We start from the raw sequence: 22,359 nt of genomic DNA on the forward strand, positions 1-22,359 counted from the left end.
CAGCATCAGTAATTCATACATGGATTCCAGTGAAGTTCTAGTCACATCCCAAGGATCAAACGTTGTAAATACTCTGCACTTATGTAGCTCTTTTCTACCCTTGTGGTACTAAAGCACTTTTTCTTTCACTCATTCAAATATATTCACACACCAATGACCCACCGGTGGGAGCAACTTTTGGTTCAGTGTCTTGTCCGAGGACACTTTAACATGTGGAGGGCCAGGGGATTGAACTTCCAACCTTGTGACAACTAGGGCTGGACCAAAATATCCGAATATTCGTTCGCTACTGCGGTATCCGGATATTAATTTTGGTATCCGAATATTCGCCCCCCACTCCGGTCGGACGTTACCGGGTGGAACAAATATTCGGCGTTACTGTCTTTCCTCTGCCTTTGCAACACATTGGCTCATATCGGTTCATCCCGTCGTGTGATCACATACACATATACACATAAGTCTATGACATATACACATATGTCTATGTGAGCACCCCCTCCTCCTCCCAGACGAAAATAGGAATAAAATAGGAATATTCGGAGCTAGTCTCTTCCCTTCACCTTCGGTCCACTTCTGCTCATCCTGCCGTGTTCGGCTCATCTCAGCTCATTCATTTGTGTTTGTTACCACCCGAATGGCCGGGTGGCTGCCAACTCTGATGTCAGTGGCTGACGTCATGCTTCACTTCGTTGCCCCCCCCCCCAAATCCCATCGGACGGAACAAATATTCGGATATTCGTCTATAATAGGGCCCGAATATCCAGAGACCAGAAACCACTATTCGGGCCACCCCTCATGACGACCTGGTCTGCCATCTGAGCCACAGTCACCTGGATAAAAAACAAAGCAAACGAAACAAGAAGTTTTACCAAACTTGGACCGCCCGGCGACAAAGATGACCCCTGTGACCTTGAAAATGAGGTCACGGTCACGAAATTCGAACTTGACCTGTGTCTTATTATGGTACACCTGTGTACCAAATATGGTGAAGCTACATCAATATTTTATCGAGTTATCGCGCGGAAACCAAATTGTTACAGACAAACAAGCAAGCAAGCAAGCAAGCAAGACCATGCAGCTGAAAACAATACCTTCCGGAAAACGCAGTTTTGCCGGGCGGTAAAAACAGATTGCACCTGCCCATAAATTTGAGTCGCAGCACTGGGTCTTTCATATTTATTTTTATTTTAGAAATTGAATCTTACAATTTTCTCTTCTCTTTAACCTGTTTTAGTATGTTATACTATTTTATTTTTGCTTTGGTTTATTGTCTACATTTAGATTTTATATTGTCTGTTATTTATTTTTTGCTAGTTGATAACATGTACAGCACTTCGGTCAGGTCAGGTTGTTTTTCGACATGCTATATGAATGCATTTGACTTAATTTGATTGAACATAATTGAACATAATTCCTTTCCTGAAGGTAAGAATGTTACGTAGTAAAAGGGGCTTCCAGTTTAGAGGAGCCACGAAGTACCTGGGAAGTTGTAGTGGCTGATGGACGCATAATATGTGTAATTCTTGAACCCAATGCATGCTCTATGTGTAATTCTTGAACCCAATGCATGCTACTACTCTTGTATCCTTGTATTTGCCCTGTGCTGCTGCAATACTTGAATTTAACCTCTGGGGAACAATAAAGGATGATCTTATCTTATCTTATAAGTCAGCAACAAGACTCCTACCTAGGATACCAGGACTCACACCCTGTGTGGAACCCCTTAAGTTTTATTTTCTCTTTTTGTTCATTACCACAACTACTTGGGCACCTTTTGGAAAACAGCATGATTTGGACTCAAATTCAAGCGTTGTTTGAAGCTTCCCCTCCATTGTCAGGGGTACTACCTTGACAAGTTCCACCCTATCTGATACAGCCGTGGCTGACAAGAAGTGACAATAAAACAATGAAATCAATGACAATTTGTTGACTTGAAAAGTGTTTCTGACACATCACAAAGAAAGAAAATATGTTTCCCTCACATCATAATTTAGAATGCAGTCTACTTGTTGTTTAGAACATAATTTTTAGAGGCCAGAGCTGAAATTAGCTACCATTCTGAATTATTGGCTATAGTCAAAGGCTTATTTGTTCTGTCTTCTGATTTGTGAGATGTTACTAACAAAAACGAACTTTCCCTACTCATTGCTGAATTTATTTTAGTGGACCCTGGGACAGAAATTAATTATTTTGTGAACTGTGGACTCTACATTGTAAATTATTCTCAGAGGCACTCTGAAACCAAATCTAGAGTTTCCTGCCATTGCCTTTGGGGGGCAGAGCACATACCTATCGAACTGTCACTGTCCCACTATTTTCCCTCGTCTGCTCTGAGACTGGTGATTGTGTGGTCCACAAATTTGTTGCATGTGCCGATTTCAGCTTGCTAAACGAGCAACCAGTGCTATTGAACATTAATGTCATTCTCTAGTTAGTGGTTAAACCATTGTATTTTCTGTGTGTCAAAGTTGCATACACCGATCAGACATAACATCATCACCACCCTATCATTGTGCTGGTCTTCTTTATGCTGCTAAAACTCCTCTGACCCAGTGGTTCATGGACTCAGGACCTCTGGGGATGTCCTGTAGCACCGGGATGGTTTTAGTGAATTCTGTGGGTCCTGTAGGTTGCAGGCTGGGACCTACCTAGATCAGGCTGGTCCTGGACCATGCTCAATAAGATTTAAATCTGGGGAGTGTTTAACGCGGGTGAACTCTGTTGTGTTCCTCGGGCCACTCCTGAGCAGTTTTTGTGGTGTGTTGGGATGCATTGTGTGGATCTGTCTGTCTGTCTGTCTGTCTGTGTGAAACATGACTGAAAAATGAACTAATGGATTTGGATGAAATTTTCAAGGAAAGTCAGAAATGACACAAGGACCACCTCATTAAATTTTCACAGTGATGTCGCTTATAATCTGGATCCACGGATTTGTTAAGGATTTCCCATTGCCAGATATAGCTGCTGGCACAACGTCACTGTAACCATGATGTGAACACTGTGTCAGTTACCTGCTGACGATCACAAAATTGCGATCCTACTACAAATTAACTGACTTTTCTGTTGAAAATCATACAAGAAACAAATGATTAAATTGTGGAGTGTTTCTGTGTCCCATCTATTCCTGCCGTCTGCCACATATTTAGGTCACACAATGTAGCAAACCCCAGCCAGACAATAGTGAATCTCTTAATGTTTCACAAAGCCTTTATTTGCGTTCAGCCATCAGCCTTATTTTGAACACAAATTCCACTTTCTGTGCATCATTCCTTTCTTCAGGAAACACCTTAAGAGCTTGTCCCGTTCCAGCTCGGTGCTTCTAAGTTTATACACATCCTTTGCTAGACAGCAACAGAGTGGAACTGTTTTCTTTCATCTTTAGGTAAATTTCAGACTTTTTGGCAGCGTCTTCGTCATGTCAAGAAACTGCTTCTTAGATAAACACTTCCTGTGCTGCTGGAATAGTTGCACAATAAAAGCCCATCACATTATAAATACGCCTCCAAATAAAAGCATGGAGGGAACGGTTATTTTAACACTAGCAAAACAAAGGCTTGCAAAAAGTGATGATATTTGAGTTTTTCCCTCTGCTCATCTTGGCCTTTCTTGCTACTGCAATTAGCTGTGATCCAGTCAGAGATGCCACCCAGGGAGGGCCCAGACCAACCCTGAAATCTCATTTGCCAGCCCTGTGGCCACACAAGATCTGAGGTAGTTGGTCACGTTCAATCATCAATAATTGCTGATGTCCAAGTTGTAGGGAGTGGAGCCTAGAGAAGAAGTGTTCATGAGCTAGAAGTGGTGCTGTGCTACCTCTTTGGACAAACAGTAAAATTCATCTTGAATTGAAAACTGATTATACTCATTTCTGCAATTAATGCTCTGAATTGAAGGGTGCTACTCGTGAATGATTGTAGTCATAGATTGTCATATTTCATCAAAATCATTTTATTCTTATGTCTAAATTAAAAATGCACCAGAAATCAACCATTTGCACTGTATCTGCCAAAACCAAAACATTCTGTGCTTCTTGGCAGAAATGAGAAACCATGACTGACTTATCTGCAACCAAAAAACACAAATCACATGGAACACACATTACAAAAATTCTCAGCTGAACCACAAACTCTGTTTCCAAAGGACAGATAGGAGACAAAGAGGGAAACTAATTGAAAATGTTCGTCATAAAATATTTATAGTATGTAGAGCCAGTATTTTTCCAGTGTTAGCAACAAAAGTGGGCAATTTGAAAAATGTGGTACATGTTGACCTCCGTTTTTTTAAAATAGATATTCTAAGAAATTTAACTTTTGTTTTAGCTTTATATGCTTTGTGGAATTGCAACTGTGTTATTGTACAAAAGACATGGAGTTCTCTTTACTTCTGTTTATATTTCAAGGGTATAGTCATTTGTATTCTAGTGGAAAAGAAGCCCACATACACACGTGGACAAAATTGTTGGTACCCCTCAGTTAAAGAAGGAAAAACCCACAATTCTCACTGAAATCACTTGAAACTCACAAAAGTAACAATAAATAAAAATTTATTGAAAATTAAATAATCAAAATCAGCCATCACTTTTGAATTGTTGATTAACATAATTATTAAAAAAAACAAGCTAATGAAATAGGGCTGGACAAAAATGATGGTACCCATAACTTAATATTTTGTTGCACAACCTTTTGAGGCAATCACTGCAATTAAACGATTTCTGTATTTGTCAATGAGCGTTCTGCAGCTGTCAACAGGTATTTTGGCCCACTCCTCATGAGCAAACAGCTCCAGTTGTCTCAGGTTTGATGGGTGTCTTCTCCAAATGGCATGTTTCAGCTCCTTCCACATATGTTCAATGGGATTCAGATCTGGGCTCATAGAAGGCCACTTTAGAATAGTCCAACGCTTTTCTCTCAGCCATTCTTGGGTGTTTTTGGCTGTGTGTTTTGGATCGTTGTCCTGTTGGAAGACCCATGACCTGCGACTGAGACCAAGCTTTCTGACACTAGGCAGCACATTCCTCTCCAGAATGTCTTGATAGTCTTCAGATTTCATCGTACCTTGCACACTTTCAAGACACCCTGTGCCAGATGCAGCAAAGCAGCCCCAAAACATTACTGAGCCTCCTCCATGTTTCACCGTAGGGACAGTGTTCTTTTCTTCGTATGCTTGGTTTTTGAGTCTATGAACATAGAGTTGATGTGCCTTACCAAAAAGCTCCAGTTTGGTCTCATCTGTCCAAAGGACATTCTCCCAGAAGCTTTGTGGCTTGTCAACATGCATTTTTGCATGTTTTTTTCAGCAGTGGTGTCCTCCTTGGTCGTCTCCCATGAAGTCCACTTTGGCTCAAACAACGACGAATGGTGCGATCTGACACTGATGTACCTTGGCCTTGGAGTTCACCTTTAATTTCTTTGGAGGTTGCTCTGGGCTCTTTGGATACAATTCCAACGATCCGTCTCTTCAATTTGTCATCAATTTTCCTCTTGCGGCCACGTCCAGGGAGGTTGGCTACTGTCCCGTGGGTCTTGAACTTCTGAATAATATGAGCCACTGTTGTCACAGGAACTTCAAGCTGTTTAGAGATGGTCTTATAGCCTTTACCTTTAAGATGTTTGTCTATAATTTTTTTTCGGATGTCCTGGGACAATTCTGTCCTTCGCTTTCTGTTGTCCATGTTCAGTGTGGTACACACCTTTTCACCAAACAGCAGGGTGACTACTTGTCTCCCTTTAAATAGGCAGACTGACTGATTATGAGTTTGGAAACACCTGTGATGTCAATTAAATGACACACCTGAGTTAATCATGTCACTCTGGTCAAATAGTTTTCAATCTTTTATAGAGGTACCATCATTTTTGTCCAGGCCTGTTTCATTAGTTTGTTTTTTTAAATAATTATGTTAATCAACAATTCAAAAGTAATGGCTGTTTTTGATTATTTAATTTTCAATAAATTTTTATTTATTGTTACTTTTGTGAGTTTCAAGTGATTTCAGTGAGAATTGTGGGTTTTTCCTTCTTTAACTGAGGGGTACCAACAATTTTGTCCACGTGTGTAACTGTGTCAAAAGTAAAAAGAAAAACAAAGAAAATAAACTGCTTAGAGAAAGCTAAAATATTTTCCCCTCCACCAAGAGTAATTACTGTAAGTGGATATTGTCGTGTATGATAGGATGTTTTGGTGAAAACAAAAACCTGCGCTCTAAAATTTGACAGACCTTAACCCTAACCATAAATACACACACTACCATTCAAAAGTTTGGGATCACCCAGACAATATCATGTTTTGCATGAAAATTAAACTTTTATTCATGTGCTAACATAACTGCACAAGGGTTTTTTAACCATCAATGAGCCTTTCAACAGCATTAGCTAACACAATGTAGCATTAGAACATAGGAGTGATGGCTGCTGGAAATGTTCCTCTGTACCCCTATGGAGATATTCTATTAAAAATCAGCCGTTTCCAGCTAAAATAGTCATTTACCACATTAACAATGTCTACACTGTATTTATCATTCATTTAATGGTATCTTCATTGAAAAAAATGCTTTTCTTTCAAAAATAAGGACATTTCCAAGTGACACGAAACTTTTGAATGTAAGTCTAAATTCATATTTTCTCACTATGTGAGCAGAAAAACACAATTCATTCACAATTATGTTTCCTTTGATACTCCGCCAAGGAATGCGGTGGAGTTATGTGGCAATTGGTGTACGTTTGGGGTCCGTCTGTTATTTCATCTATGTGCATCATTATGAAAAAACAGATTTGAGTAAGATTTTCAGGGAAGGTCAAAAATGACCTTGAAATGAAAGTGTTTAGATTTTGACAGTGATGCGGCTTACAGTTTGGATTCACAGATTTGTTAAAGATTTCTGTATCACTGCAAGATATCACGGCTTTACTGTAACCATGACAACAAGTGAACACTACGTCATCTGCCTGCTGACGCTCACATGATTACTACAGATCCACCGCTGCAGACTTATCGAGACTTCTCCGTCGGAAATGACACAAGGAACAACTGATTAAATTGTGGGGGTGGCTCTGAGTCCCGTCAATTCCTGCTGCCTGCTACATTTTTAGGTGATGTGATTCGGTATCCGCACATAATGTACACATGCAGAACACACGCCTGTGCTCAGCGCAAGGTCATTTTGTTTGTGGGTACATCTATATTAAAATCTCCACATTCTATAGTGCCGTGATTTCTGATCATCCGTAACAAATAAACAAATGCTGCATTTCTGGCAATGCCATATGGGGAAATGAACAGTCTTGGTGGAGTACTGCGCTCTCTAGGTCCTTTTCTTGTTGTGTATTTGCTGTAAATTAGGTGTATGCTGTATGCTTTTTTTCTACTTGTCTGATTAAAAACAAGGGAACACACCTTTTGCTATGCACTTCTACTTCACTGTATGCGCCTGCAGCTTTAAGTACCTAGTGTCAAGAAGAACTGAGTGCAGTGTCACTTTTTATTAAACTTCACCTTTATCTATTGTGGCTCAAATTGAAATTGTGCCTCATTTCTGCTTGGCTTTGTTGCCCCTTTTGAGTGTCATCGCTGTAAACAGTGAACGGCAAGCAAATGGTGCTGAGCAGGTGGAATGGTGGATTTTGGGAAGAGCTGTCTTAAATTTGTGGAATCCCAACTGAAGGAAACAGAAAGAGAGAACTATTGTTGTGTAACAGCTTAGCCACAAGTCACAGCTCAGTTTGCAGGAAATTCTGCTGTAAATGATCACCGTTTACATTAAGTACTGCTGTTCGTCTTTTGCCTGTCCCCACCACTTTGTACACCAGGGGCCTGTTTCATGAAGCAGGTTTAACAAACTCTGAGTTTAATCCTCAACTCTGAGTTGATCTACTCTGAGATAGGAAACTCTGAGTTTTCGGTTTCACAACGGCTGATTTGAGTTGGTTTAATCAACTTGGAGTAGTATCACTCGTCCTGTTAAATAATTAAGCCTATTTAAACTAACATAGACTTCTGCTCAGCCAACAGAAAGAAAGCAGATGCCCGTAAAACGGTGGTATGAAAGGTCATAGATGCATATATACAGTGAACCCTCGTTTATCGCAGGGGTTACGTTCCAAAAAGAACCCGCGATAGGCGAAATCCGTGAAGTAGTCAGCTTTATTTTTTACAGTTATTATACAATACTGCACTTGGGGGAGCGCTGCAACTGCAACCAGGTGGACGCCGCGGCGGTACTCTTGCCTCAGAGAGCGGGCCGGCTGAATCAATTGGAGCAGTCGGGGGTGGGGAAGGCTCGCGCTCGCTCTCTTCTCCTGGGGAGCGCGGCTGCGGTGACCAGAGACGGCGGGGGAAAAGAATAAAAGGCTGCTTCGTCAGCTCCGTCTTTCAGGGTGTCTCACTACATGGAGACCAAGGAGAGAAATGATCCAGCGCTCCACAGCAGGCAGCGCTGGCCTGTATGGCAGAGGAGACAAGGCGCGGAAACTGTTCACGTTGGTCAGTCCCTTAGCCAATCAGGATGCAGAACACAATGAACAGTTTAAAAAAAGCGTAAAAAAACTGCACTAAAAAAGTCCAAGAAACAGCGAAGCCGTGAAAGGTGAACCGCGTTATAGCGAGGGTTCACTGTATGTATATATATATATATATATATATATATATGTATACAAGGGCGTCAGTTTGTTTTTAAAAGTGGGGGGGGGGACGGAGACCACAGCACTTTGAGAAAATGTCGAAGAACGGCGGCAAAATGCCACAAGCTGGGCTCAAACTCACAACCACCGCACCAAAGGCAGAGACTCAAGCTGTTGAGCTATCAGTACATGCGGGTGGGGGGGGTCTGTGGGCCGCTATAGTACTAATTCTCCCGGGCTGAAATTTTGCCCTTGCACGCCTCTGGTCGGAGCTTCCACTTGGCACATGCGCAAATTTAGCATCTGCGCGTTTTTTTTTTTGTTTTTTTTTAACCTCACTCTCGGCTGAGTGCGGATGGTGCGTTCAGGAGCGTCGGAATTTTCTATACTACTGAAAATAAGTGGGTTTACAACGGCTTACATGTGAAGAATTTGAATGTGTTGGAGACAAAATGACCCCTGACAAAAAGTGGGGGGACACGTCCCCACCGTCCCCTCCTAAACTGACGCCTATGTATATATATATATATACATAGTTCTCTTTTGTGTCTTTTTTGATCTTTTGGCCCCTTCACACCACGACAGACCTTGTAACTATAAGTAGGCAACACTCCAAAGACTTATCCAAATGGTAGTTTAAGTTTTATACAGAGGTATGTTACTTCTCTTCCCATTCAGATTTTGGGTGGAATATAGAGTGTGACATTTAGCCTACACTGAAGTGTTGCACATTCTCATCCTTTTTAACAGAGCATGGCTGGACAGCAGCAGGATGGTTCCTCAGCTTCCACTGCACAGACTGACACAGTGAGATGGATGTTCAGGAAACACCAGAGCTTCATTCTGTGGAATTCATGTGCAACTGTATAATTGAATGTCCTCTATGTATTCCCAGTTATCAGTAAAACAGATTTACAAACTGCATTTGCTGAGAAAAATCCAAAAAACAGATTAGGAGGACAGATCTGGAAATTGAAATACTGGAGCACAAGTTAGAGGTGGTGATGGTCACAGGTGAATTATGTTAACTATTGGAACATGAACTGAACTATCTGTTTTATTTGTAGGAAATAAAGAAGACCAAATGAAATGTGTATCATGTCTTTATTTGCTGTGGTGGTGATGATGGTGACTTAAACTCTAAAGTGATTATTGCATACGGTGTCTCTGACTGCTCTGCTGTCCTGGATAGCTGCAGGTGGATGGGCTCATCATCTGGGTCTTCAGTTTGTAGGGCAGGGTGTTGCTCTCCTCTAATAGTGGTAATATTATGAAGAACAACACATGCCACAGTAATATCACAGGCCCTCTCAGGGGTCACCCTGAGGAGACGTAGGCGCTGGAAACGGGCTTTCAGCAGGCCTATGGTCATCTCCACCCGGGCTCTGGTCCTACAGTGAGCCCAGTTGAAGTTCTGTTGGGGGTCTGGTTCAGCGTCAGGGTATGAGGTCATCAGCCTGGGTTGGCATGGTAACCCCTGTCACCCAGCAGAAGGCCATCAAACTCTCCTGTAATGTATAGTGGATACATCAGAGTATATTAAAGGAGAGAGACAAGTGAATTCTATTGTGAAAATCTTTATGCTGCTGACCACGCTGCAGTCTGTTGCTCAGGTTAGACTCCATAAATCCTGGAGTCATGAACAGACCCAGACCACGTGGCCTCCACATTAGAAATGATGTATGCAGCATCACATATGATCTGGACAGTGCAGAGAATGACAGATGTTGAACTATGATGCAGTCTTTAACATTTAGAAACAGTAGTCAGTCTACCTGTAGCCTACCTGCATATTTATGCTGTGAATGGACTTCCTGTTCATGATGTGAGGGAGCTGTGATGGGGATGTGTGTGCATCTATGCAGCCAATCACACTGGGAAATCCTAAAAGAAATTCAAATGACTAATCCCAGTTTGAGGTTGCAGCACAATGTCATTAACAGAATATGATTTAAAATGAATTTAACAGATCTCTACATCATTCACATGCAATCCTGTGGAACTCCTCCTTGATGCTCTGACAGATTTATGTCCAGGGAAAACCACAATAATGAGTAAAAGTCGTTTCAGGGCCAGGAACAATTTTCTGACTGTCCTCCATACAGTTGCCTTACTCTGCATCTCCGACATCATATAAAAACTTCCATTTGAAAAGAAACGCAGCGCAACACACAATATCTGCTGGATGTGAAAGCATGACTGGTTGGTAATGTAAATGTAAGGACGGATTAGGTTGTTTATGTAGATTATGGACTTGAAAAGATTACGAAACGGTACCACTCAAAGAGATAATTGTCCGGAAATGCGAGAACATTTATGCTCGGTCTGATAACAATCTACCGACGAATATTTAATTATCTGTGCAGTAATGCTGCTCCTTCATCCACTGGATCTGTCAGGATGCTGTTCCAGCTCCTGCCCGGTTTTTGTCCCTGTCTCCCTCTCTCTCTCCCAGCTGATCACCCGCTGGAGGACAGCTAATTGCGGCATGAGACTCAGTTGAGGAGTAATCAGCCAACGCCATTCACCTGCCTTTCCCCTTCTGTTGAAAAACCCTCTGCTCCCCTCAATGTGTGTGGGAGCATCATAGTTGAATCGACCGACATGCTGTTCCTCAACACCTCTTCTGGATTACTGCAGTTTCTAGACTTTTCAGCTTGGTGCCAGTTGTATTGTTTCAATGTGCGTGAGTACAACCCAGTAGCCATTTTGTGTGTTACTGCTTGGTTTTTTGTAGTGCCTCCCCAGTTTAAGTTTTGGTATATTGTACTTGTGTTTTGACAATAAACCCCCTGTTTTCATTATAACCTCTGAGCCCGTCTGTTGGTATCTGCGCCTGGGTTCTCTCTACCATCAGCCGTGACAGGATCGTTAATAAAAGCTGTTCTACCCCAAAACTCACTTGCTTACTGATTGAATGAATGAGGAAATCAAACAGCGGGTGTGGCTGAAAGTGGGCGGAGATGGAGAGAAACTCAAGGTTTTCTCAGATAAACCTGCTGGTGACCAGGTTAAAGTTATAGAGTCTGTTACTGCGGTAACTGACTGAGAGTTGAAGTTACCCCTCTTTGTGAAACAGGCTAGAGTTACCCCTCTGTCTCAGGGTTAAGTTACCTCGCTTCGTGAAACGGAAAACTCTTGGTTTCCCTCATTTCAGGGTTAACAAACTCAGAGTTTTCACTGAACCTGCTTCGTGAAACAGGCCCCAGTACAGCACTCTGCGTACCAACACCCTTCCATGTGAAATCATTGCTATTCTGCATGTCATGTTTCCTGACTGATACACCCTCTGCATAGGGTTCCTTGTAACAGTGAGTCACCACAGCTACTTGCCAACTCGGTGTCATTTGTAATCACACTAAAAATATAAACAGTTAACACATAGAGCAAATTTTCATCTGACTTTCCGATTTTACAAGTCTAGTTTCACAACCATTCACACCTTGAGGCATATGAGTTCTGGGTTATTAATGGGCCATTAGCCATGTGAGTTGGACTGACTATAAAATTCTGAAACTGCTCATCCATTAGTTAGAGGTGAAGAAGCCTCTTGGATGAGAGGAAAAACGTCGTCAAGCACCAGAAAGAGAAGTCCTGTTGATTTTTACTGAAGCTCCTTGGATCACTGTGACCTGGATGACTGAGAATCTACACAGACATATTTCAGCTTGACAGGGACCCAGAGCATACAGTAAAGACAATGGTGGAGTAGCTTTAGGATTTTACCATTTACAGATGCTTCCCATCTAGTCTGACCATGTTTAACAAGATCTGCCAGGTGGGACAGGATAAACTGCCCAAATCCAAAGCTGAGAGAGACTTAGACCAGAAATCATAAAGCTGTAGCTGTTGCAAAATGACTTCTGCAAGACATGAGTTATTAAGTCCAGACTGATTTGGAAAAATGTCAATTTTATTCCTTTAAAACTAAATCTGACACACAACACTATAATGTGTGCAAAAAAATGAAGGAGTCTGAAAAATATCTGAAGTATTGTATCTACAGAGTCATCATGAGTGCTGTGGTGTTTTAATTGTGAGCAACACCATTATAATATCACATTTTTCTGTTTGTGATTTGTCATAGATAATTAGTCTGCCAAGGAACGTGGAGGAGTTATGTGACAATCGGTGTACATTTGTCCTTCCGTCTGTTATTCAATCTGTTCGCAACATTAATCAAAATGGACTAACAGATTTGTAATCAATTTTCAGGGAAGGTCAGAAATGACAAGGACCAAGTGATTAGATTTTGGCAGTGATGCGTCTTATAGTCTGGATCCACAAATTTGTTAAAGATTCCTGTATCATTGCAAGATAGTGTCACTGTAACCATGACAACAAGTGAACACTACATCAGCTGCCTGCTGACGATCACATGATTACAATCCTACTAAATAAACAAATGCTGCATTTCTGGCAATGCCATGGGGAAATGAACAGCTTTGGTGGCGTACTGTGCTCTCTGGGTGTCTTTCTTGTTGTGTATTTTCTGTAAATTAGGTGTATGCTGTATGCTTTTTTTTCTACTTGTCTGATTAAAAACAAGGGAACACACCTTTTGCTATGCACTTCTACTTCACTGTATGCGCCTGCAGCTTTAAGTACCTAGTGTCAAGAAGAACTGAGTGCAGTGTCACTTTTTTTTTTGATTTTTCACTTTTATCTATTGTGGCTCAAATTGAAATTGTGTCTCATTTCTGCATGGCTTTGCTGCCCCTTTCGAGTGTCATCGCTGTAAACAGTGAACGGCAAGCAAATGGTGCTGAGCAGGTGGAATGGTGGATTGGAATGGTGAATGCTGAATTGACTTGAATTAAAGGGGTGTTTCCAAGTTCCATCAATTACCGTCGCCTGCTACAGATTTCTGATCATCAATAACTAATAAACAAATGTTGCATTTCTAACAAAATAAAATAAAAAATGCTGCATTTCTGACAGTGCCTTATGGGACAATGAACAGCCTTGGCAGAGTACTGTGCTCTCAGAGTGCTTTTCTTGTTTTATAATGAATAAATTGTGTTTTAAAACACTTCATGTAGCAACAATAGTGACGGTATACTGTTGTTGTTTTACAGCTAGTGTTTTTCACCGCATGTATAATGCGGGTGTAAGTCTGCCCGCCCAGTCAGCCACATGATCCGGCAGACCACAGTGCAGGATTTAGTGACCATGTTCAAGCAGATGAGGTGGCCACTTGTCAAGAATTACATAAAAGGGATTTCTGTAACGTAGTGGATGACTGCAACTAAATGGAAGGATGACACTCTTTCCTTGTGGGTTTCTTTTTTTTGCACTATTTTGTATCACTCTACTATTCAAAACAAATGCTTAACGGGAAAGGCGTGGCACTGCGACCTAGCAGCAACTTCATCTAGCTAAATAAGAAGATATTTTGAAAAAAATGAAAAAAACTGTAAGATACCACTTCCTGCATCAAATTAAGGAAGTGACTCTTGCACTCTTACACTCTGACGTAGGTTGTCTTTCCCTTCTGCTATATGTGTGCTTCCATTGTCAAAATCTACTAGATTATAGGAAACAACAACAACAAAGTCTGGATGAGCTACCTACCACACTGAAACCAGAAGAGACCACTGAAGCTTTTCACAGGTTTTGGACCATGCAGTAAAGCAGCCTTGCTGTTTTTTAAATCCATTTTGAGCACAATGTGGACAGGAGTTCTCCTAAAAAAATTCCATGTGTCATTATTTTAAGTTAACACCAAAGCTGCATCCTTTGTTTACGTCCATCCAAGTTGTTATGTTATAATACAATAAAACCAAGTCAGAGCTTTTTCTCCCTATAGTAGTGTGATAGCATGGTACAGCCAGACCATTTCGTATGACACAACCAGCTGGCTAGGTAAGAATATTGTACAGCTAACTGTAATCTTGACTCCATGTTTGTGTTTTGTGTGCAGGATCCTCGCCACAGTGGGGGCTGACTTTGACCTGAGAACACTGAGAGCAGTGAGAGTGTTGCGGCCGCTCAAACTGGTCTCTGGCATTCCAAGTAAGTTGATTAGATTAGACGAGGCCTTCAAACAGCAGTCTTGAGACTGGTCTTGAGTATTATGACTCTGAAAGATACAAGTATTGTGGCAATTTATATGCAACCACCACGATTGAAGCCATAAAGATTGAAAACATTTGGTCAGTGAAGGTGTTACATTTTTTGCCTCTGTATTTCACCAGCAGATCTGCTTCTCATTAATCCATCAAATCATCATCCTCTTCACAAGCATGTTTCTCCTGTCTTGACTTAGGTCTTCAGGTGGTGTTAAAATCCATTATGAAAGCCATGGTGCCTCTGCTGCAGATCGGCCTGCTGCTGTTCTTTGCTATCCTTATGTTTGCCATCATCGGCCTCGACTTCTACATGGGCAAGTTTCATCGCACCTGCTTCAGGACAGACACAGGTAAGCATAACTGGGATAAACAAGTTTTCACTTTCAATCTGTATTTAATAGAATCCTAATAATGCCTTAGTCTTTGCTAAGGAGATGAGACTGATTCATTTTAAACTGAACTGTATATTGACATAAAACCTTTTTTTTGTCTGCATTTATTCTCATTGTTTAACTCCAAGAAAGGGGTGTCAACAATTTATGAGATTAATGCATATTTTAGTCTTGCAGCCAAATATTTTAATATTTAGTGCTTCAGTGCATGTGTGTATTGACATAAAACCTTATCTTTGATTGTTGTGCTCTCAAACCTGGTAAAACATAGCCTAGCCGCGTTAGACCCAGCTCTGAAGACACAAGGGTCAAGTTACCCTCGGTAAGCCTCGAGGTTGGATGCTCCTAAAACTGGCCGACGAATCACCATGAAGTGTAGAATCAGAAGGCGGGCGTAACTAAGTGACGACAGAGGTGGGACGATTCTGACAGAAACAACCGGAAACAACTAGCCTAGCCGCGCTAGACAACCCACGGCAACGAATTTAATTCTCTGCCAGGGTCGACAACAAAAACAACAACAGTCGTTGAGCTCCATTAGCACCGACTCTGAATAATCTTTCTGTTAACATGTCTGTAATATACTTGAGCTTCACCCATTGACTGTATAAATAAGGCTTCACCGAACTCCCGCATCCTCTGATTTCCGGCGCTCTAGGAACTACGTCAGCCTATTTGTTGCGCTGATTGGTTGTATACCTACCCAATTGCTGCAGAGTGATTTGAAAGACAATCTTTTAGCCTGCCTCCCTCCCTGTCGAGAGTTCCTAGACCAGTGGTCGGCAACTGGCGGCCCGCGGGCCAAAACTGGCCCGTCAGGAATAATATCTGGCCCGCCAGATGATTTTGAAAATTTGATTTGCCACGGACTCAAGCCAATCCATCACGAAACTCGCGTGGTCGGCTGCTGCCGGGCATTTCCGCGTTTGCGCTACTGTTCGGACACAGTTGTACCAGCCAGACTTCACTGAGCAACAGTGTGTGCAAAACGTGTGTCTCGGGAGTCATTTTTAATACATTTGTGATCAGAATTGAGACGTGTGTCCCAAGCAGCGGCGATCAGCTGTAGAAGCTCCGCTGCTCGCGGTTTCGCCGCAGCCCGCAGACCCCCCCCACGGAATCGGAGCGCACCCCGCCGCAGGTTGGCCCGCTGTTCGATTGTTTACAAACATTTTGGCCCGAAGCCACATCTACTTGCCGACCCCTGTCCTAGACCCTTGCGTCTTCAGAGCTGGGTCTAGCGTGGCTAGGCTAGGTAAAACACCTAATTGTTGGGCAACTTACTAAGTTTTCAGCAACACATTCACGGCCTAATTTTTAACAGCCTTCAGCTCCAATACCTGAGAGATGTTGTGACTAATAAATAAGAGGATACATTTTTATTTTAGCCTCAAGGTTCTCCAACATGCTTATATACAATATGTGATGAAAGCAGATAAGGGACAGACTTTCTTCACAACTTTGCCTTTTACAAAAGAGACAAGAAGATGAGTCTAGAGTTTTTCTTGATGCACAAGGAAATAAATTTGCCAACACAAAGGAATAAACTAAAAGAGTGTGAATACAAACTGAAGACAGGACATTTAGTAAAGTTTTTCTGCTATTCTTTTATTTTTTCACAGTCCTGTGTTTTTCTTATAGAAATTAAAAAAAATCTTCAAACTATCATATTTAATGTATCAGCATGTGTGATTCACCTACCTACACTGTATTATCGTATATTTAAACAGTTTTTTTACTACCTATATATGGTAGATTCCACTGAAACCATATCAAGTCATATATTTACGTAAACTTAGAAATAATCAGAAAATTTGAGGATTTAGAAACAGAAACTGTAGAAGTTCAAACATGTAAAATGAAGAAGAAATATTTCAGATTCTGCACCATTTCATTAGTCATTAGTCAGACTGAAACAGATTAGGGGCAGTGACCATGTTAACTACACTTTGTACAAAGATCAGATTACCTTCAGTTGTATCCTTCCACTGAAGCAGCAATAAGATGACACTCAGATGGATTTGGTGATTTGGCTCATCAGAGGCTGGCTCAATGAAATCAATTTATTGCTACTGGTCATCTGCAGAGAACATTACTGTACCTGACTTAGGTAGTCCTGTGATAGCCAGAAACTTGGCATCAGAACATGGTACTGTACGGAAATTGCATTAGCTGTGTCCAAAGCAGGACCTCGCTGGGTATTTTTATTTTGGGTGTACTGGCTCACACCATGCTACTGGGGGAGGCCACTGCCATCGGACAGTACCACTGCTGTAGCAGTGAGACATTTTATTTGTTTTTTTGAATTATTTTTATTGAAAACAATTGCAGAGAGCACAAAACAGTTTTCATAATACTTGAGTTAAGACATCAAAACACTTATTAAGCATGCATACAAAACGTATATGTATGATCCGATAATGCATTAACAAGTACTCAGATGTATATGTGTGTATATGTGTGTGTATATATATATATATATATATATATATATGTATTTCCCCCCCAGGAACAACTTCAAAACAAAACAAAACACTCCCCTCAGCTCACAAAATTAGTACAGAGAGTATTTCAACAGATGTATAACAGGAGAAAGAATAGTAGTACCGTAAAAGGTAAGAAAGGCACAAGCCGACATCTTTAGTTGGGTAACACTTTTAGTTCGGAAAAGTGGGATACAAAACATTGCCATTTCTGGTAAAACCTTTCTGTGACTCCTCTTATGTATTTTATTTTCTCAAATTTTAGAAAAAACATCATGTCCTGGACCCACAGGGAAATGGAGGGACATCTGACAGATTTCCAATGCAATAATAGAGAACGTCTTGCTATTGCCAAAAACTGTATAGATCAGGACAAAGAAAAAAACGTGTCCAAGATGACAGGGAGACCCCTTACATTTATCACAGCAATCATCAACGTCTGGGTAAATTTCAGAGAGTCTTGATTTAGAGAAATGCACTCTATACAATACTTTAAACTGAATCAAGCTAAGACGAGTACATGAGGAAGATGTTCTAATTCTTTCAATGGTGTCCTCCCAGAGCTCATCAGTCATCTGTATACCCAATTCTCTCTCCGACAAATTTTTAATTTTGACGCTTGATGCATCATTTAATGTTAAAATAGAATTATGAAGCTTAGATATCAACCCTTTATGTTGTGGACTATGAGAAACCATACTTTCCCAGGGCTGTTTAGAAGGTATAAAGGGGAAACTGGATAAACATTTGGAGACAAAATCACAAATTTGAAAATAACGAAACAAATGAGTGCCGGGTAAGTTATAATTGGAAGATAAAATGGTAAAGCCATCAAATAGCCCAGATGTATATAAATTTCTTATTTGTTCAATACCCCTGTCATGCCAATCAGAGAAGGATGAATCTGAAAGGGAGGGGGGAAACAAGTGATTTTTGGTTAAAGAACACAATGCAGAAGCAGCTATGAAATTAAAGCACCGTCTAAACTGAAACCAGACTTTCAATGTGTTAAGAACCACTTGATTATCTGTATACAAAGATGGTTTTTAGGCAACGAGCAAAAAAATTAGTGCAGGAATTGAGGACCCACTGCAAGATGATAATTCCATGCTACACCATGGGGAGTCGAAAGACTTTAACAATAACAAATTTTATGTATGTGCGCAGCCCAATAATATGATTGAAAATCAGGTAGTGCAAGTCCATCCATCCATCCATTCTCTATACACCGCTTTATCCTCACGAGGGTCGCAGGGGGTTCTGGAGTCTATCCCAGCTGACTCGGATGAAGGCAGGGGACACCCTGGACAGGTCACCAGTCTGTCGCAGGGCTACATATACAGACACACAATCACTCTCACATTCACACCTACGGGCAATTTAGAGTCATCAATTAACCTCAGCATATTTTTGGACTGTGTCCGGAGTGCCCGGAGAAAACCCACGCATGCACAGGGAGAACATGCAAACTCCATGCAGAAAGATCCCAGGCCCAGACCGGGATTTGAACCGGGGATCTTCTTGCTGCAAGGCGAAAGTGCTAACCACTACAGCACTGTGTAGCCCAGGTAGTGCAAGTCCCCCACTAAGTTTACATCTTTGCAATAATTTTTTAAGGAGTTGGTTGTTTCCCATCCCAGATAAAGCCACCAATTATCTTATCCAGAGACTCATAAACACTTTTTGGCAGAAAAAGAGGGATCGACTGAAATAAAAAAAGAAATTTTGGTAAGATATTCATCTTGACGACATTAATCCTTCCCAAGAGGGAAAGAGGGAGATTACGCCAGTGTTGAATGTCAGAGGTTGTTTTAGCCATAAGGAGGGAGAAATTAGCTGAAGCTAGGCTAGATAAAGAGCGTGTTACATTTATACCAAGATACTTGAATCCTGTATAACTAAATTTGAAGGTTATGTCAGACTGCTGGAGGTTACAGGCAGTGTTATTGACGGGGAAGCATTCACTTTTGTCCAAATTCAAGTTAAAACTGGAAAATGAGCTGAAATTATTTAAGGTATTCAAGATATTAGGGATGGAATTAACAGGATTTGATACATATAACAACAAATCATCCACGTACAATGACAGCTTGTGTTCAGCTCCATTTCGGAAAATCCCTCTAAATGAGTCGGAAGAACGCAAAGCAATGGAGAGAGGCTCAATGGCTTGCTTTTGGGGATGTATAGAGAAGACAAATCCAGTAAAATAAATTTCTCATTAAATCCAAATTTCTTCAAAACTGCAAACAAATATGTCCACTCAACCCTGTCGAATGCTTTTTCAGCATCCAGGGATATAACAATTTCTGATAAATCAGATGTCCGCTTTGAATAAATAATGTTGAATAGAGTGCGTATATTAAAAAATAATTGACGACCCTTAACAAAACCATTCAGTTCTTCAGATGTAATCGAGGGGAGGAAATTCTCCGAACGGGAGGACTTTGGCTAACACTTTCACGTCAGCATTAAGCAATGATAACGGTCTAGAAGAGCCACATATAGTTGGATCTTTGTCCTTTTTGTGAAGTAAAACAATGGAAGCTTGTGTCAATGTTGGTGGAAGGGTACCTCGTACTAGTGATTCGTTAAACATTGCTAAAAGTAATGGCGCCAATTTTTCCACAAACTTTATATAAAACTCAATGGGAAACCCATCAGGGCCAGGAGCTTTGTTTGATTGCATTGCTTTAATTTAATTTGTTATTTCAACAAGGCAAAGTGGGGTTTCCAATCCGTTCGCAGTATCCGAATCGAGAACAGGATTAGAGAGGTTTTGAAGAAACACATTCATATTATATAATCTGTAGGAGACTCTAATGTACACATGTGGACAAAATTGTTGGTACCCCTCAGTTAAAGAAGGAAAAACCCACAATTCTCACTGAAATCACTTGAAACTCACAAAAGTAACAATAAATAAAAATGTATTGAAAATTAAATAATCAAAAACAGCCATTACTTTTGAATTGTTGATTAACATAATTATTTAAAAAAACAAACTAATGAAACAGGCCTGGACAAAAATGATGGTACCTCTATAAAAGATTGAAAACTATTTGACCAGAGTGACATGATTAACTCAGGTGTGTCATTTAATTGACATCACAGGTGTTTCCAAACTCATAATCAGTCAGTCTGCCTATTTAAAGGGAGACAAGTAGTCACCCTGCTGTTTGGTGAAAAGGTGTGTACCACACTGAACATGGACAACAGAAAGCGAAGGAGAGAATTGTCCCAGGACATCCAAAAAAAATGATAGACAAACATCTTAAAGGTAAAGGCTATAAGACCATCTCTAAACAGCTTGAAGTTCCTGTGACAACAGTGGCTCATATTATTCAGAAGTTCAAGACCCACGGGACAGTAGCCAACCTCCCTGGACGTGGCCGCAAGAGGAAAATTGATGACAAATTGAAGAGACGGATCGTTGGAATTGTATCCAAAGAGCCCAGAGCAACCTCCAAAGAAATTAAAGGTGAACTCCAAGGCCAAGGTACATCAGTGTCAGATCGCACCATTCGTCGTTGTTTGAGCCAAAGTGGACTTCATGGGAGACGACCAAGGAGGACACCACTGCTGAAAAAAACTCATAAAAAAGCCAGACTGGAATTTGCAAAAATGCATGTTGACAAGCCACAAAGCTTCTGGGAGAATGTCCTTTGGACAGATGAGACCAAACTGGAGCTTTTTGGTAAGGCACATCAACTCTATGTTCATAGACTCAAAAACCAAGCATACGAAGAAAAGAACACTGTCCCTACGGTGAAACATGGAGGAGGCTCAGTAATGTTTTGGGGCTGCTTTGCTGCATCTGGCACAGGGTGTCTTGAAAGTGTGCAAGGTACGATGAAATCTGAAGACTATCAAGGCATTCTGGAGAGAAATGTGCTGCCTAGTGTCAGAAAGCTTGGTCTCAGTCGCAGGTCATGGGTCTTCCAACAGGACAACGATCCAAAACACACAGCCAAAAACACCCAAGAATGGCTGAGAGAAAAGCGTTGGACTATTCTAAAGTGGCCTTCTATGAGCCCAGATCTGAATCCCATTGAACATATGTGGAAGGAGCTGAAACATGCCATTTGGAGAAGACACCCATCAAACCTGAGACAACTGGAGCTGTTTGCTCATGAGGAGTGGGCCAAAATACCTGTTGACAGCTGCAGAACGCTCATTGACAAATACAGAAATCGTTTAATTGCAGTGATTGCCTCAAAAGGTTGTGCAACAAAATATTAAGTTATGGGTACCATAATTTTTGTCCAGCCCTATTTCATTAGTTTTTTTTTTTTTAATAATTATGTTAATCAACAATTCAAAAGTGATGGCTGATTTTGATTATTTAATTTTCAAATTTTTTTTATTTATTGTTACTTTTGTGAGTTTCAAGTGATTTCAGTGAGAATTGTGGGTTTTTCCTTCTTTAACTGAGGGGTACCAACAATTTTGTCCACGTGTGTATATAGTGAGGAATAAAAGGTTTTAAAGATGGGGTTAATTTCGTTAGGATCCATCGTAATTATATGTTGAGAATTTTGAATACTACTTATAATCCCAGAGCTAACCTGACATCGTAGCTGATGTGACAGGAGACGGCATGCTCTGTCACCATATTCGTAATGTGAACCACGACTGTATAATAACAGCTTTTCAGCTTCTTGGGTCAAAATTAGATCGAGTTCTGATTGTATCTCCATGCGCTGTTTAAATAATTCAGGAGTAGGATTCAAGGTGTAGGATTCAAGGCATATCTTTGGTCAATATTACTGATAGCAAGAGTGAGTTCTGCAAGCTTAGCATG

The 22,359-nt window shown here is 40.9% G+C and overlaps 1 protein-coding gene across 11 annotated transcripts in view; it reads left to right on the forward strand.

Annotated features, from left to right (window-relative positions):
* LOC110964507 (voltage-dependent N-type calcium channel subunit alpha-1B-like) overlaps nt 1–22,359 on the forward strand; it is a 252,634-nt gene that overhangs the window by 67,094 nt on the left and 163,181 nt on the right. For all 11 annotated transcript variants that reach the window (XM_051950632.1, XM_051950642.1, XM_051950638.1 and 8 more), the window contains 2 exons: nt 14,536–14,627; nt 14,881–15,033. In XM_051950632.1, coding sequence (XP_051806592.1) covers nt 14,536–14,627; nt 14,881–15,033 — 245 coding nt within the window. The remainder of the gene's footprint in view (nt 1–14,535; nt 14,628–14,880; nt 15,034–22,359) is intronic.

This window comes from Acanthochromis polyacanthus, chromosome 7 (assembly GCF_021347895.1).
Source record: "Acanthochromis polyacanthus isolate Apoly-LR-REF ecotype Palm Island chromosome 7, KAUST_Apoly_ChrSc, whole genome shotgun sequence".
NCBI classification, from domain to species: Eukaryota; Metazoa; Chordata; class Actinopteri; family Pomacentridae; genus Acanthochromis; species Acanthochromis polyacanthus.